Source organism: Morchella importuna (assembly GCF_003444635.1).
Source record: "Morchella importuna strain M04M26 chromosome Unknown Morimp01GS005, whole genome shotgun sequence".
NCBI lineage: Eukaryota > Fungi > Ascomycota > Pezizomycetes > Pezizales > Morchellaceae > Morchella > Morchella importuna.
The window spans coordinates 322,347-336,956 of NW_025763402.1; the positions used below are offsets into that span (position 1 = coordinate 322,347).

Sequence of the window (14,610 nt, forward strand, 5' to 3'; positions counted from 1 at the left end):
TATGTACAGAAAACTATATACTCTCTAAGGAGCTAGCGCGCGGTCTCGAGATAATCAGCATGAACATTGGGTGGTTTGTACTGGCAGGTTCAGCAATGTCAGCTTAGCTAGCTGGTCACTGGGGGCCCGGTTTGGTTTTGTGGCGCTCGTATCTACGGGTAGGTGCTGGCCAAATTGTGTCTCTGCGTGCTTTTGTGTTTTTGAGGTTTGTTTAGGGGCTTTTGATGTTTGTTTTTGGGCAGTCTATGCACGTTCTGGGCGTTCTTTCTTTTACTAGGTGTTTTTTGCTTTTAATGGAAGTGGTCCCCGTGGTTTACGTTCCGGTGTACTCTATCATGGGCCGGTATGGGCTCTTATTACTATGCCATTCTAATAATATAGAGCTGGTGTATCGCTGTGAATCCTCGGACATGAGCACCTCTGTGGATGGGCCAATGGGTAAACCTGCATCAAGCTGCTTTTTGAATTGGGATTCGTGTGTAGGTGGACTTTCTATATATGACGGCCCAGTCATTTGCGGTAGGCATCACCAAACGGGGGGTGTCCAACACCCGTACAGTTCCAGCCATAATTTCACGATCCACCACTCTCACCAATCCCGAGCCCACACACTCCGTCAAACTGCCACGCCCTTAGTTGCCGCCCAAAATACTATACAAATCACTCCCGTGTCCCTCATTTTTAACTTTCTTTCCCGCCGCCGCTGCCGCGCCCAGTCTAGTAAATAGTAGTAGTAGTAGTAGGAAGCATTTTTTTTTTCTATAGCGCCGGATCCGACTTGATCCTCGTAATATACGCCGCCGACACCGTGTTCCACGCCGCCATGTACTTCTGCATGCAGTTCGTCAGGCACAGGCTCTCGCCCGACGACAGGCTGCTCCCCGGCTTGGGAATGCACTTCTCAAAGCACTTTTCGTTGATTTTCTGCATTGTACATCCCCGTCAGCCACTCTCTCTTCCTGTTTCTCTCTTTCTCTCTTGGGGGGGTGGGGGAGGGTGTACCTCGATGAGCATGCGCGCGTTCTCGACGTTCGTCTCGTGCTGGATCGTCTGCATAAATGCCTACCGCCGCGCGCAAACCATCCAAATCAGCCTCTCCCTCTATACTCCCCAAGCTGGGCCGGGGTGTGTCTGTAAGATATACTAGGTCCATACCTGCTTGCGCTCCTCTTTACTCGCGCTCGGGGGGAGGCTGCCGAAAAGATTGCCGAGGCTAGCCATTGTTTCGTTCCGAGTGTATGTATGTAGGATCTGTGGATTAATCCGGGGGCCGGGTTGCTGAGAGGGCAATTAATTGATTGATTGGCTTAATTACACAGGTGGAAGGGACGGTGACGTTGAGATAGAGTTGGGAAAAATTATTGTTGCGTGTGACGCAACTGTGTGGGATGTGCAGCCGTGATGAGGGATACGCGGTGGGTGTTGCCGGTAGGATGGTGGGGCAATCCAACCAGGATGGGAATCTCCGGATTCGCAGCTCTTGGGAGCTGGGGATGAGATTTTTGCTGTGTAGCCATCTACGGATAGATAGCCCCCCCCCCTGGCGGGTAAGCACGCGGTGTAGAGTAGAGGCTTTGCAAGGTGCGGCTTTTGCTCAACTTTAGGTCATACACCTAACCCTACGGCGCCAAGACAAGATACATGTATGGTGCGCACACCGATAAATGTAGACAAAAATTAGTACAATTTCAAATTTGAATAACTTTTCAACCACGATAGATATCAAAAATCCGGTAGATGAATTTTAAGAACTAGTGATGAAGAATAGATTCATCTACCGGATTTTTGATATCTGTCCTGGTTAAAAAGTTATTCAAATTTGAAATTGAGTATTTTAGTATGTAAAATGCGCCAAGCATTCACAAAGTGGAACAGTATTATACCCATTTATACCCTTAAAGAAGCATTTATACCCTTAAAGAAGCAAATCCGATTAGGCCATAGCAGAAGGGCCTCCTCTTATTGGCCCATGAGGCGATATTGCAGCCACAATTGTTCCACTTCTGTATCTTCTGTACGCCACCCTATCACTTTTATGCGTGTGCGCACCATACCAGCTCAAGATCTTTCGAGATGCGATAGGTAGCCCGAAAATTAAAACGCACCGCCCATGAAAGAGTCCATTGCTATTATACCAGATCCAGCACCTTGAAAATCCTGTCCCTCACCCAACCCGAGACCACCCCGAAACCTACCACACCCGCCTCTAGTTCCCCTCCTGTACAAAGGTTAAGACAAGTATATACGACTTCTAATAAAGGCTTATGACCAGGCAGTGAGCCAGCCAAAGATATATATATGTAAGCTTTATATATCTATCAACACAACGCCATTCCCGCCCGTCAGCATAGCGAGTGATACACCATGACGCGGCTACCCTTCCACTCCCGTTCCCTGACCGCATAGCCGCATGCCCGCCCGCCCGCCCGCGCGGCAATGCAACCACGATGAGATAACACCACACCGGTGCCATCTCATTTCTAGGAACGTGATAGGAGGATTATAGCGCCGGTCCATAACTTGACGGGAAACCCATCTGCTCGTAGCTTCAGGCACCAAAGTCGTCGTCTCGGGGGGTTATGTTTTGGGGGTGTAGATTTGGCAGTGGGTCTAGGATACCCACGATCTGTAAATCTATAGCTAAATAGACATGTATCTACAGCTTTAAAAAGAAGGAGAGAGGGGGGGGGGGGGAAGATTGGGATGGCTATATGTATTCTATAGTCCTTGTAATGACCTACATCTTGAACTTTTTTTAGAACTTTTGGCTTTCTTATTTTTGATGACAGAGATCTAAACAAACCTAGTGCGAGAGTGAAGTTTGACGAGGAAATAGGGCCGGTAGACCCCGCAAGACCACGGCCAGCACTATTTTGTTGTAAGGGTTGTGATATTCTATACTAGTTTTTTTTCCAAAAGCTGGCTGCTTGATTCAGGCTTGCCTAGTGTAATTACGGTATGGAGGCTGGACATAATGGGAATGGGATGATGTGAAGTGGGTGAGTGAGATAAGTGGGAGGCTATATACATGACATCGTGGACTCAGCGAGTAGTAGACCTGCCTGAGCGTAGATAGCACTTCCCTTAGAAACTCCTATATACGAATGCATGGTCTCATCCGTGATTTTTCAACATTACAAGTACGTAAAGGTTAGTAGCATCGCGGCCGGCCATGGATATATATAGCGGGTCCATAACCACCACCATGCCAAGTCCCGCCATCTGCGGGCATAGCTCAGCGGGCATCCACATCGGCGACACACGACATCACTCGGCACCTCCTCCCTACCACCCTACCTCCATACCTACCAACAAACGACCAGACCTTCCGTGGGCGTGACGGGCGGCACAAAAATCACATTCACGACGGCGGCAGCACGATAGATAGACAGCGAAACTTCTCTTGATTCAAACCAACCCAATCAACCTAACGAACTGACTGACTGACTGACCCCCCCCATGCAATCCTCCAAGTTCCAACGGACAGGACACGACTTGCCGGTACATAGTTGACGTTCGATCGACAAGACTGAAACGACAAAGAGGTAGAAAGGAAAAGAAAGAAAGAAAGATGGTATGAAAGACAAGAGAAGCAAAAAGTAAGTAACAAGAAAAGGAACCGACCATAACACCCCGACCGCGCCGACCGACCCATTGGTAAACCGTAAGACAGAGACAGAGATAGCATATCAACTAACTGGCCGCGTGCGTGCGAGCCAACATTTGATAGAAGGGAAAAAGAAAGCAAAAGAAATGAAAATGATATCCGGCGAATTTCCCGCCAACGACAACAACAGCAACAACAACTTTTATCACCTGGGGTCTCCGTGGGGCGCGAACAATAAGACAAAACACACGACAGGTCCACACAACAAAGTATGAAAGGAAAAAAGAAGACGAAAAGTGAAACCACTACTCGTCAGAGTCCTCCTCCTCCTCCTCCTCGTCGTCGTCGTCATTAATATGGACAATTTTAGCCTTGGAAGCCTTAGCAGCGATGCGGCCGCTGGTCCTCTTGACGGTGGCTGCACGAGCATCCTTCTGAACGACGCCAGCAGTGAAAGTCGAAGCCCTTTTTGCATTCGATGCCTTGGACGCCGCGGAACGGTTCGCAGCAATGGTAGAAGCAGTAGCACGAGTTCTGGACGCAGCATATTTATCGTCGATGCGGGAATGAATCAACGACCTGACACTAACGGCCTCAGTTGTAGTCATCGACGACGGGGCAGCAGCAGGATTCCCAGTGACCGCAAGGCGGAACTGATGGCGAGTGGTGGTAGAATGTCTAGTAACTCTCGGCGCTCCAGGAGTCGGGGTGGCAAGCGCTGCCACAGCCGGTGACTTCTTAATGACAACGGCAAAGCCATGGTTTCTGGGTTTAATAGGGTTAACACTGCTCCTAGTAATGCGACGCACCGACTCGGAGAGTTCGTCCTCACTGAGCTCGGCCTCGTCGGTATCATCGCTGGAACTGGGCTCCTCGTCCTCCTCGTCACCGAACTTGGCCGCGGTGAGAATGCCGCTCATGCCACCGGAGCTACCGATCTGCTCAACCTGCCTGTCGAAGCGGACCTTCTTGTACGAGGAAGGCGGGGTAGCAGCAGCGTTATCCATCGGGATATCTTCGTCTCCGTCGTCGTCGACACGCTGGTACCTTGAGCGGTCGAAGCTGGGCATCCTTCTGATGACCACAGCGATGTTACTTCCGTGCTTTTTCCAGAAGCTGGCCTTTGGTTTTTCGAGGCTTCTGTTGAGTTTACCAACCTCAGTGACGAGACTATTCGCCGCGTCGAGAAGATCCTCGTCGGTGTCGCTGGGGACGTCAGCGGTGGTGGTGGGGGTGGGAGTGCTGTTCCTGGTGGTGGTGGTGGTGGTGGTGGTGGTGGTGGTGGAACGCTTTGCAGCAGCAGACGGCCTGGCTCGTGGTCTTGCGGAGCCGGCGAGGGCAAGTTTGCGAGCACGGGTTTTGGCCTTCTTGGGGGCTTTCTTGGAGCGTGTGTAGGCCATTGTGAGAAATAAATGCGAGAGGGGAAGATCGTTTAGAGATGACTTGATATTTGATGAACGAAGCGGGAACGAAGATGATTATTCTCACTGACGAAGGGTGAAGGAAGAAGGAAGAGGGAGGGGGAGGAGGGGAAGAGGGGTAGTGGTCTCGAGGGTTGGTGGGTCACTTGCTTTCTCGGCGTTGGAGCGGCCTTAAGGAGTGCGCAGACGGTCGAGTGATATTCCATGAACGCCTATCCCCGCCCCTGGTAGCTCACAATCAACATACAATTTACATTTTCCCCTTTCTTTTTCACTTTTCTATTATATCTAACTCTTTTTACCACACACATATTATTTTCACCGAGCATTTTGTTACTCTCGTGGCAGCTGGAAGGAGCTGTGTAGCCCATGCCCGCTTTAGAGACATTCGTGGGGGACTCGAGATGTGTAGCAGAGACTGCGCAACGGGTGTCACACTCGAAGCTGAAACACGTTTTTTTGGGCTAAAAGTCATTTTGTGTCGGGGTTTTGCTGTAACAATGGCTTTTGGATTTTTTTAAAGAAATTTATTATTTAGATAAAGTGGGAATGAGCATATGAGTTTCTTTTATGCACAGCTTGATTGGTGGCATCTATTGCATGCAAGATGTGTTTTACATTCATATGTATATAATTGTTTATGTTCATTCCCCCCATCAAGAACCAGCAGCAGAAGAACCCCAGACCCAATGCATTATTAAAATAAAAAAAAAAAAGGAAAAGCCAAACCAGCCTATCAACCCGTCTACACCCCCCTCTACGCGCCCCCGCCTTCTTCTTCTCCTCCGCCTCCCTCTTCCTCTGCAGATACCTCTCCCTCGCCCCCATGACCTCCCCCTCCGTCTTACGACTCTTCGCCGCCCTCTCCAGCCCCCTCCTCTCCTCCTCCTCCGCCTCCAGCGCCCTCTTGTGCGCGGCCGCCAGCTGCTCCTCCACCATCCTGCTCTGCCGCGCCCTCGCGTCCTCCCTCTTCCCGCCCACGCCCTGCCACCCCTGCTTCCTCTCACCCCCGCGCGGCAGCTTCACCCCCGCCGCCACCCCGCGCGGCTTCGCGCTGACGTTCAGCCCCCCCTCGAGCAGCTGCGTCTTGTCCACCACCACACCCTCCTCATTCACCTCCAGTCCCCTCTCCCTTGCCAGCTCCGCCTCCCCCTTCTCCTTCTCCTTCTCCTTCTCCTTCCCCTCCTTCTCCGCCCTCTCCCCCCCTTCCACCCCCTTCACCCCCCTCACCCCCGCCTCCACCAGCGCCCCATGCCGCTCCTCCCCCCGCTCCAACACCCCCCTCCAAAACCCACTCCCCCCCCACCCCCCTCCCTCCGCCTCCTCTCCTCCCGCTCCTCCTTCTCCCTTTCCCGCGCCGCCTCCGCAGCAACCTCCGCCCGCTGCCGCCGATACGCGTCCGTCACGAACGTCTCCTTGTCCGCATACTCCTCGCCCTCCGCCGCGCGCTCCTTCGCCAGCGCGCGCTCCTTCGCAACCAGCGCGTCGCGCTTGCGCACCTCTGCCGCGGAGAGCAGCGACGCCATGTATTTCGGCTGCCGGGCGGCGTCGGCGGCGGTGGGCGCGGCGGAGAGCGTGCGCAGGGTGGACATGGAGTCCCAGGCGGTGTCGTAGTCGTAGATTGTGGGGTCGATGTCGGTTGGGGGGGGGCGAGGGTGGAGGAGGAGGAGGGGGCGGTGGAGGCGAGTTGCGCGTTGACGCGGGCTTTGTCTTTTGCGGCGGCGGATTTGGGTTTGGGCTTTGATTTGGAGGAGAAGGCGGTGGTGGTGGGGGGGTCGGAGTCGGAGTCGGAGCCGGAGTCGGCGGCGAAGTTCTGCAGAGGCTTTTTTGGCTTGGGGGGGCCGGTGGGTTTGGGGGGTTTGGGGAGGGTGATTTTGGGTGGCATTGTGGGCGTGGTTATGGGTTGTGAGTATTATGGTGTAATTGGGGGGGGGGAGGAGGTCCCAGTCTATGGTATGGTTTGGTATAGTATGGGGGCAGTGAGTGGTTGGTGGGTGTCGTGAATTAGATGAGTGGTTTCGTTGGTTCCGTGAGTCAATCAATGGTGGTGGTTATATCTCTCTCCACTATAGATATCGGTGGTGAGTCTCGTGGGTGATGCAGTGCAGGCAGGGCTGAGCAGAAGCAACTGGGTGCAGTGCAGGCTTATCGCAGCGGCGTATCTACAGGTCCAGGGCGCGCAGATCTTGTCACGGCACCGCGGTAGAGCAGGTAGTGTGGGAATTGGCCAATGGGGATGCAGGATGTTTTGACCTTGTAGATAGGGCAGTAGGAGATATTAGATTAGATTGGGGATGCTGTGCATGTGGGATGATGAGTCGAGAGGCTGATATGATGCTGATATAGTTATTAATGGCCTAGGTATAAAGGTCCATATCATGTAGACATCAACAGGGAGAGATGTAGCTATTCAATTTACCCGCAGCCAATCCCACCGTGTGGGGTGTATTAACATTGAAATGACTGAAGAGAAGTGGATGTGGTATTTATTGGGGGGCCTTGCCGCCGTTCAGCGGTCGCAATCGGTATCCACAGTTGCACAGCTGCATACACAGTTACTCAGCTCAGGCACAAGCACAAGCACGAGGCGGGACACGAAGCACGAGACGGACACGAAGCACGAGACGGACACGAAGCACGAGACGGACACGAAGCACGAGACGGACACGAAGCACGAGACGGACACGAAGCACGAAACTCACAACCCGCCAGCCCGCACGTGTCCTCACCTCACAACCTCCCACCCCCGCCGGCGTCGAAGCTCTCTACCTCCTACAACCCGCAACCCCCCCCTAGAACCTCCCTCCATCTCTACCTCCACCCACACCTCCACCCACACCTCCACCTCTCTCTCCCACACCCACTATGTCTACCCCCACCGAGACCACCAGCACCCCCCCGCCGCCACCGACTCCCCCTCACCCTCACCCGCGCCCGAATCCACCGCGCCCCCACCTACCACCACAACCACAACCACAACCACCGCCCCAGAGGAGTCCTCCGTCCCCGACATACCTGGCATCAAGGCGGACCACAAGCTCGCGCAGATGCTGCGCAAAGAAGTCGCCGAGATGCTCGGCCGCACCAGCACGGGCTTCCCCGGCGCGCAGCCCGTCTCCTTCGCCGCCAAGCACCTCGAGGAGCTCAAGCGCACCGAGTAACTCTCCCCCCCCCCCCCCCCTGCCCCACCACTCCCCTACTCCCCCACTACTCACCGCTAACGTCGCGGGACACCAGCTACTACCTGTGCGAGAAGAGCGACGGCATCCGCTGCCTGCTGTACTTTACGCGCGACGGCGACCAGGAGGTGCACTACCTGATTGACCGCAAGAACGACTACTACTGGGTGCGCAACCTGCACTTTCCGCTGCCGGGCGACGACACGTTCCGCGGCTTCCACACCGAGACGCTGATTGACGGCGAGCTCGTGCTGGACGACGTGGGCGAGGGCAAGAAGCTCCTGCGCTTCTTGGTCTTTGACTGTCTCATGCTGGACAACCAGCGCATGATGCATCGCATGCTGGATAAGCGGTTGGGCGTAAGTTTCATCCCCCCCCGGCGCGGCGGAGTAGGTAGGTAGTGTGTGGGGGAGAGGACGGGGATGGCTAATTGAACCTACGTGTGTGGTTCTGTGTACAGTACGTCATGGAGCGCATCTACAAGCCATACAAGCACCTCTGCAAAGCCTTCCGCGACGAAGTGCAATTCTTCCCCTTCCAGATCGAGTTCAAAAAGATGGAATTCAGCTACAGCATCCAATGGATGTTCGACTCCGTCCTGCCCAAGCTCCCGCACGGCAATGACGGGCTAATCTTCACCTGCCGCACCACGCCCTATAAATGCGGCACCGACGCCCACATCATCAAATGGAAGCCCGCGCTCGAAAACAGCATCGACTTCCGCCTCAACCTCGAGTTCCCCCTGCTGCCGCCATCCTCACCCTCCTCCTCCTCGCCCTCGCGCGAGAGCACGCCCGAGCACGACTACCACGCCATGCCCACGTTCCATCTGAGCGTGTTCATGGGCGACGACGCGTACAAGAAATGGGCGCAGATGCACGTGACGGCGGAGGAGTGGGAGGGGCTCAAGGGGATGGGCGTGCCGCTGGACGACGCGATTGTCGAGTGCGCGATGGACAAGGAGGGCAGGTGGCGCTATATGCGCTTCCGCAAGGATAAGAAGCATGCGAACCATATATCGACGGTGGACAGCGTCATGGAGAGCGTGAGGGATGCGGTGGGCAGGGAGGAGCTGATCGCCGTGCAGGCGGAGGTGAGGAAGGCGTGGAAGGCGCGGGCGGCGGTGGTGGCGGATTTGGAGAGGGGGGAGGCGAGTAAGAAGGTTAGGAGGTAGTGGGGTGTGTGGTGTGTGGTGTAGGGGGCGGGGGCGGGAGGGGAGGGGAGGGGGGAGGGGGGATGGGGTTTTTTCAAAAGTTTTCGGGGGTCAGAGGATATTCGACTCTTGCTGTGTTTTTTCAGTTTCTGTTTCTGTTCTTTTTTTCTCTATATATCTGTTCTGCTTTGCCACAAACCGTTTCGTTAGGTATCCCCCCCCCCCCCCCCAATCGCCGTTTTTGATTTTCTAGTTTTTGATTTTCTTCCACTCTCCGTCTTCGTTCCCAGTTCCGTTATATCTCCTTTCATCCATCCATCTCATTATCGACTCCCCCCCTCCTCTATCTCTCCTCTCTCTCCTCTCCCCGCTCCTCTCCCCGCTCCTCTCCCTCCCACCTCCAGGTCAGAGAGAGCAGTCAATAAGTCAGTCCGCGTTAGTCAGTCAGTCAGCCAGTCAGTCAGTCAGGTCGGTCCGGTGTTCTGGGTTTTCTCTCTATATTATCTTTTATCTCTCTCCATATTATCCCTCCTCGTTTCCTCGTTTCCTTCTCCTCAATTGCAGCCGGTAATGATTTCCACACACACCAAACACACCAAACACACCAAACACCAAACACAACGAAAAAAAAAAAAAAAAAAAAAAAGAGTCGTTAAGTTATACGGATATAAGTTCTTGTAGCCTATAGCTATGTTAGTTAGATGAAAGAAAGAAAGAAAGAAAGAAAGAAAGAAAAAAAAAGGATCAATAAGATTGGCGGCGTTTTCTTTTTTTTTTTTTTGTTACTTTAATTTTATTTTGTTTGCTGTTGGGTCTTGCACGGTTTTCTAGAGATGTTGCGTGATGTGGTGTGGTTTTGGGTTGGTGAGTGGACGAGGGATGGACCGGGGGGGGAGTCATGGCGTATCACTCGTCCGCATCATCGGGCGGGCGGGTAGGGATGGCGGGGACGGTGAGAGGATACTGTGTTGCGGGGATGGTGGTGTTGTGGGCTTTGTCTGGTGGTACAGGCCGGAGGGGTCATGGGATAGCTGTTTTTCTTTTTTTTCTTTTTTTTTTTTTTTTTCCCTTGCTGCGTGGGGTGTTTTGGTTCGTGGGGTGGTGGTGGTGAGGGAGTCATGGAATGTCACTCATGTTGAGTATTACGTGTGGGTTTATGAGGATAGGGAATGGGCTATGTTTTCCAGGTGTCTGTCTGGTGGTTGCTATAAGGGATCGTTCTAGAGTACGTGAAGAGAACCATAGAGACTAGTAACTATATATTAATAATATATTTCCGCACTACATACTCTAACCATCCCCCACCCACCCACTCCTGGTCCACAAGCATCTAGACGGGGGTACAGTCCCCAACACACCCACACGCCAAAACCAAAACAAAAAAAGCACAACAAACAAACACCCCCCCCCCCCACTACCCCAACAACGGGATCCACGTCCTCGTCCTCTCCCTATACCTAACATACTCCTCCCCAAAGAAGCCCACCAACAGCCTCTCCTCCGCCTCAATCCTAGCACTAAAGAACCTCCACAGCACGGCCGCATACGCAACCGCGCACAGCGGGTTCCCGAGCATCAACTGCGTGCCAATGCCCCACCAGAAGAAGCCAAAATACGACGGGTGGCGCAGCCACGCATAGATGCCGTCCGTCACGAGCACATGGCCGCGCTCGTGGTTGAGCGCGACCAGATGCGTGAAGTTTGTGCCCGCGTGGGCCATCGCGTATGAGCGCGCGAGCTGGCCGACGACGACAAGGAGCACGCCGAGCACCGTGGGGAGCGTGTGCGTCTTGAGGTGTGGGAGGAAGACGGCTTCGAGGAGGGCCTCGGCGAAGGCGGAGGCGTGCGCGATGTTCCAGGCGGCGCCGTTGCTGGTGAGGAGGAATGCTGTTTGCGCCCCCGTTAGTGTTGGTGTTTCTGTCGTGGTGGAAGGGGGAAGGGGGAAGGGGGAAGGGGGGGTTACATTTGACTTCTGCCTTCCGTGTGTTGAAGCGCGCTGTGATCCAGAACTCAAAGAAGTGGAAGACGGCGAGTGCCGCAGCAAACATTGGGAGCTGCCAGTATGACGCGCGGAGCTGCCACGCGGCTGCGATGCTGCCTGCTGCGACGGCGCCGAGGGCGCCGGCGCGGAGGGCGATGGCGTCGAGGGCGAAGGGGTGCCCGGGGTAGAGGTAGGACGGTGGCTCGAAGTTGGGCGAGCCTGGGTAGCTGCTGCGCGTGGGGGGGTTGTAGGCGCGGGAGGAGGAGCGGGGCGGGAAAGCGGACCGGTCGGGGTCGGACATGGTGGTTGATTGTAGTAGTGGTGATTGATGGTGGTGGTGGTGGGAGGAGTTGGTATAGGTTGTGGGAAGTGGGAGTTATCTGGTTGCTCCTTGTGCTTCGAGAACGGAGGTGCTCTTGTTGCTTGTCCAGGGTTACACAATGTTCTTGGCGGGTAGATCTGCGTATTTATCATTTCCAGCCCAGCTGGGCAGAGCGGGCTGCGGACGATGCCAGCAGTTTTGTCTTTTTCGCAGTTACGGAAATAGCAATGTAAAAAGATACATGTATCGTTTCGTTCTTTCAAAAAAAAAAAAAAAAAAAAAAAAACACTAGATTATAACAAAGTTGACTAATAACTACACCAGGACGGGTACGCAGAGCCAACATTGCAGCCGCATGGTATATCCCGGAAACACAAATGAAATTTCTATATATATTGATACATAAACCGTAAATATGATTTGAGGAATCCAACACCAGTGCTGCCCGCGCGTATATTCTACAGCATACTCCTGATGCCTTCAACGCCCTCTGGCTTCTCCTTTCCGAAAAGGACCTTCTCCCTTCCTCCCATCGTCCACCACTTGACTGCAACCTCTGCCCTCTCCACATCAAGCTCGCTACTCAAGACATCCCAAAATCTCTCCCGAATTCTTAGCTTACTTCCTGGGTTCTCCACCATATCCAGAAGCTCTGCTGTGGGTTCAAGCCATCGTTCCATGGCGTTGACTTGCATTGATGGAAGCCCGTCAATCAGCGCAAGTATGCACACATCCTTTTCACTCAACCCCACAGCTCCTTCGTCGACTAGATTTGGCAGAGGCTCGGTAGAAGCCCGTGCTGCACGGTCGCACAAAATCTCGAGAATTACGTCTGTCAAATGCGGCTGAAGCTTCGAAATAGGTTGTGGTGGACTGCATTCCCTAATGATTGTGCCGAACGCCAGACGGAACTGTCGGGCCGAGAGAGATGTCGGGAATGCCTCGAATGCTGATTCGATATAGAAAGGCAGGATGCGAGAGCCCAGCTCTGCCGAAGACGGTGAGCTAATAATGGAAAGCATGACAGAGTGGGCGGCTTCAAAGTGTGCATGTAAGCTGGCTTCTAGCCCACCTGCAAGGTATGGTGATGTAGCAGGTATCACAATTTCTTCATTGACCGATTGCGATATGGATAGTGAAAAGTGCTCAACAGTATTCAAAAAGAAAAGGTCCAATATGCGGTCTGGTAGTTTCTTAGGAATACTTCCGGCTAGGTTACGTTAGTGCTGGTCAAACGTGTCATGACTATGTGTTGTAGTATTTACCTTCTGTAGGCACAATCCCCTTGACAAACTCCTCCGCCTGAGGGGGGTAAGAAGATAAGATGTCGATAGCAGCAAAGTAGACAAAATTGTATGAAGAAAAGGCATTGGGGCCTAGTCTTGAGGTGATAAAGTAAAATCCACGCAACACGTGCAATACCTTAGAAGCTATCATAGGGCCATCTATTGAAATTAGTAAATTTAGCTTTGGAGGGTCATCAAGGTCAGACCTACTCTCGGAGTCGCACAACGCCGGTGACTCGGCAACCCGTGACATCAACTCTTGGAGTATCAAGGTTGACGCAAAAAGTATAGACTTCAAGATTTGCCAGACAACAGGAATTGTTGCTTTTAATGAGTCTTCGTCAACCAAGTTTGCTTCTTCTGACATTGGAATTTCGCTGAGCCCATTCATTTTCCATTGTGCAGTCAGAATATGGGAGAAATTGAGAAGACTGTAGAGCTATTAGTCTGCGGCTCCAATATTCTATAAAGTCTAGACCAATCTACCTTTCCAAGAAAGCGTGTAAGACGGCAGGTTCTTGGGCGTGCCTTATTGAAGCTGCTGCCAATCGAGCTAGGCCGCTCATAGCTGCAAACATGGGTCTACCAGACCGGTTTTGGAGCTCGAGAAAGGAGTTGGATTTACTCTAGGTAACTTTTAGCAAATAATAAGATTAGGAAATCTTATTGCAACGTACCGGCCAAGCAAGTTTGCCTTCAATATTCATGATATCATGGTCAATAGTCGAAAGAAAATAGCCCGATTGAAAACCCTCCCGAGAATAGTATATTGATTTGATAACTACTGGGAGAAGAGCCTTTGGATGATTAGATATAATGTTTTACATAGGACTAAGAAAAACTTACATCGTAATTAATGACCTCTTTCGCCTTTCTCGAGAGACTTTGCATTGCATGTGATAATATAAGACTTAAGGTGTCCGCCTCAAGCTCTAGCCAAGATTAATAAAATCCAAATATTTTGAATTACGGTAAATACCATTTGTTTCATTTGTTTCCACCGAAAGATTTACAGCTCTACAAAAAGCTTCCTCTAAGCTTCGCCGAGTTACCCGAGGCAAATGAGATCTCTCCTGATCTGCTGAAAGAATACCCCCCAGCAATAACAGATGTTTCCACCTGGGAACTATCCAATATTAGCGCCGTAGGACAATTTCCAAGAAGAAATTGAGAATACCATTGTTATTGGCCCCCGAACTATAGCATTAATCCATTCCTCGACACTCAATATGGATATGGAGTCTTGATTCTCAATTTTTCCCAGAGTCGCTGATTGAAACACCCCAAATACCCGCAGGCCTGCCTTCAGCCCGTCAAAATTCTCCCATATAGCAGGCGAAATCAATATCTGGGTCGAGAGTAAAGAAACATTGAGCGGATTCGTTAAGGTTGCGAGTACTGTTGCTGCCGAGGCGTAAACACTGGACAAAGAAGTTAGCTCGCGTTCGGAAAGCAAGGGGGGGTGTTCAACGAACCGTGAAGCATCTGCGCTGTTTGGATCTGCCTGGCCTGGCTGTAGCAGGATCCGGAGAATATTATCGAGGCGCCTGTCAACTACCATGGTGATAAATCGTGTCTAGGGGGTGTTTGAAGCGTAGCAGAATAGAGCTCGGGGGTGTCGGAGGTGTCGTGTTGACGTCCTCTGCCAAGGATTACGAATT

The 14,610-nt window shown here is 52.5% G+C and overlaps 6 protein-coding genes across 6 annotated transcripts; 1 reads left to right on the forward strand and 5 right to left on the reverse strand.

Moving 5' to 3' along the window:
* Positions 1-759: 759 nt before the first annotated feature.
* On the reverse strand, positions 760-1,221 carry LAJ45_02645 (uncharacterized protein; the record flags this gene model as incomplete). Its single annotated transcript, XM_046112236.1, has 3 exons — positions 760-924; positions 1,003-1,062; positions 1,156-1,221. 3 exons carry the CDS (start codon positions 1,219-1,221, stop codon positions 760-762), a joined length of 291 nt encoding a protein of 96 aa, XP_045974362.1.
* Positions 1,222-3,912: 2,691 nt separating this feature from the next.
* Positions 3,913-5,007, reverse strand: LAJ45_02646 (uncharacterized protein; the record flags this gene model as incomplete). The annotated part of the gene is made up of 1 exon (XM_046112237.1): positions 3,913-5,007. The coding sequence occupies one exon, from the start codon at positions 5,005-5,007 to the stop codon at positions 3,913-3,915; it is 1,095 nt and encodes a 364-aa protein (XP_045974363.1).
* Positions 5,008-5,499: 492 nt separating this feature from the next.
* On the reverse strand, positions 5,500-6,620 carry LAJ45_02647 (uncharacterized protein; the record flags this gene model as incomplete). The annotated part of the gene is made up of 3 exons (XM_046112238.1): positions 5,500-5,520; positions 5,758-6,223; positions 6,439-6,620. 3 exons carry the CDS (start codon positions 6,618-6,620, stop codon positions 5,500-5,502), a joined length of 669 nt encoding a protein of 222 aa, XP_045974364.1.
* An 867-nt stretch (positions 6,621-7,487) lies between these two features.
* On the forward strand, positions 7,488-9,381 carry LAJ45_02648 (uncharacterized protein; the record flags this gene model as incomplete). The annotated part of the gene is made up of 3 exons (XM_046112239.1): positions 7,488-8,185; positions 8,266-8,566; positions 8,668-9,381. The coding sequence occupies 3 exons, from the start codon at positions 7,488-7,490 to the stop codon at positions 9,379-9,381; spliced, it is 1,713 nt and encodes a 570-aa protein (XP_045974365.1).
* Positions 9,382-10,774: 1,393 nt separating this feature from the next.
* On the reverse strand, positions 10,775-11,642 carry LAJ45_02649 (uncharacterized protein; the record flags this gene model as incomplete). The annotated part of the gene is made up of 2 exons (XM_046112240.1): positions 10,775-11,247; positions 11,324-11,642. The coding sequence occupies 2 exons, from the start codon at positions 11,640-11,642 to the stop codon at positions 10,775-10,777; spliced, it is 792 nt and encodes a 263-aa protein (XP_045974366.1).
* A 479-nt stretch (positions 11,643-12,121) lies between these two features.
* Positions 12,122-14,510, reverse strand: LAJ45_02650 (uncharacterized protein; the record flags this gene model as incomplete). The annotated part of the gene is made up of 10 exons (XM_046112241.1): positions 12,122-12,873; positions 12,929-13,108; positions 13,160-13,380; positions 13,436-13,575; positions 13,627-13,746; positions 13,796-13,881; positions 13,929-13,980; positions 14,043-14,075; positions 14,127-14,370; positions 14,425-14,510. The coding sequence occupies 10 exons, from the start codon at positions 14,508-14,510 to the stop codon at positions 12,122-12,124; spliced, it is 1,914 nt and encodes a 637-aa protein (XP_045974367.1).
* Between the last annotated feature and the right edge of the window lie 100 nt (positions 14,511-14,610).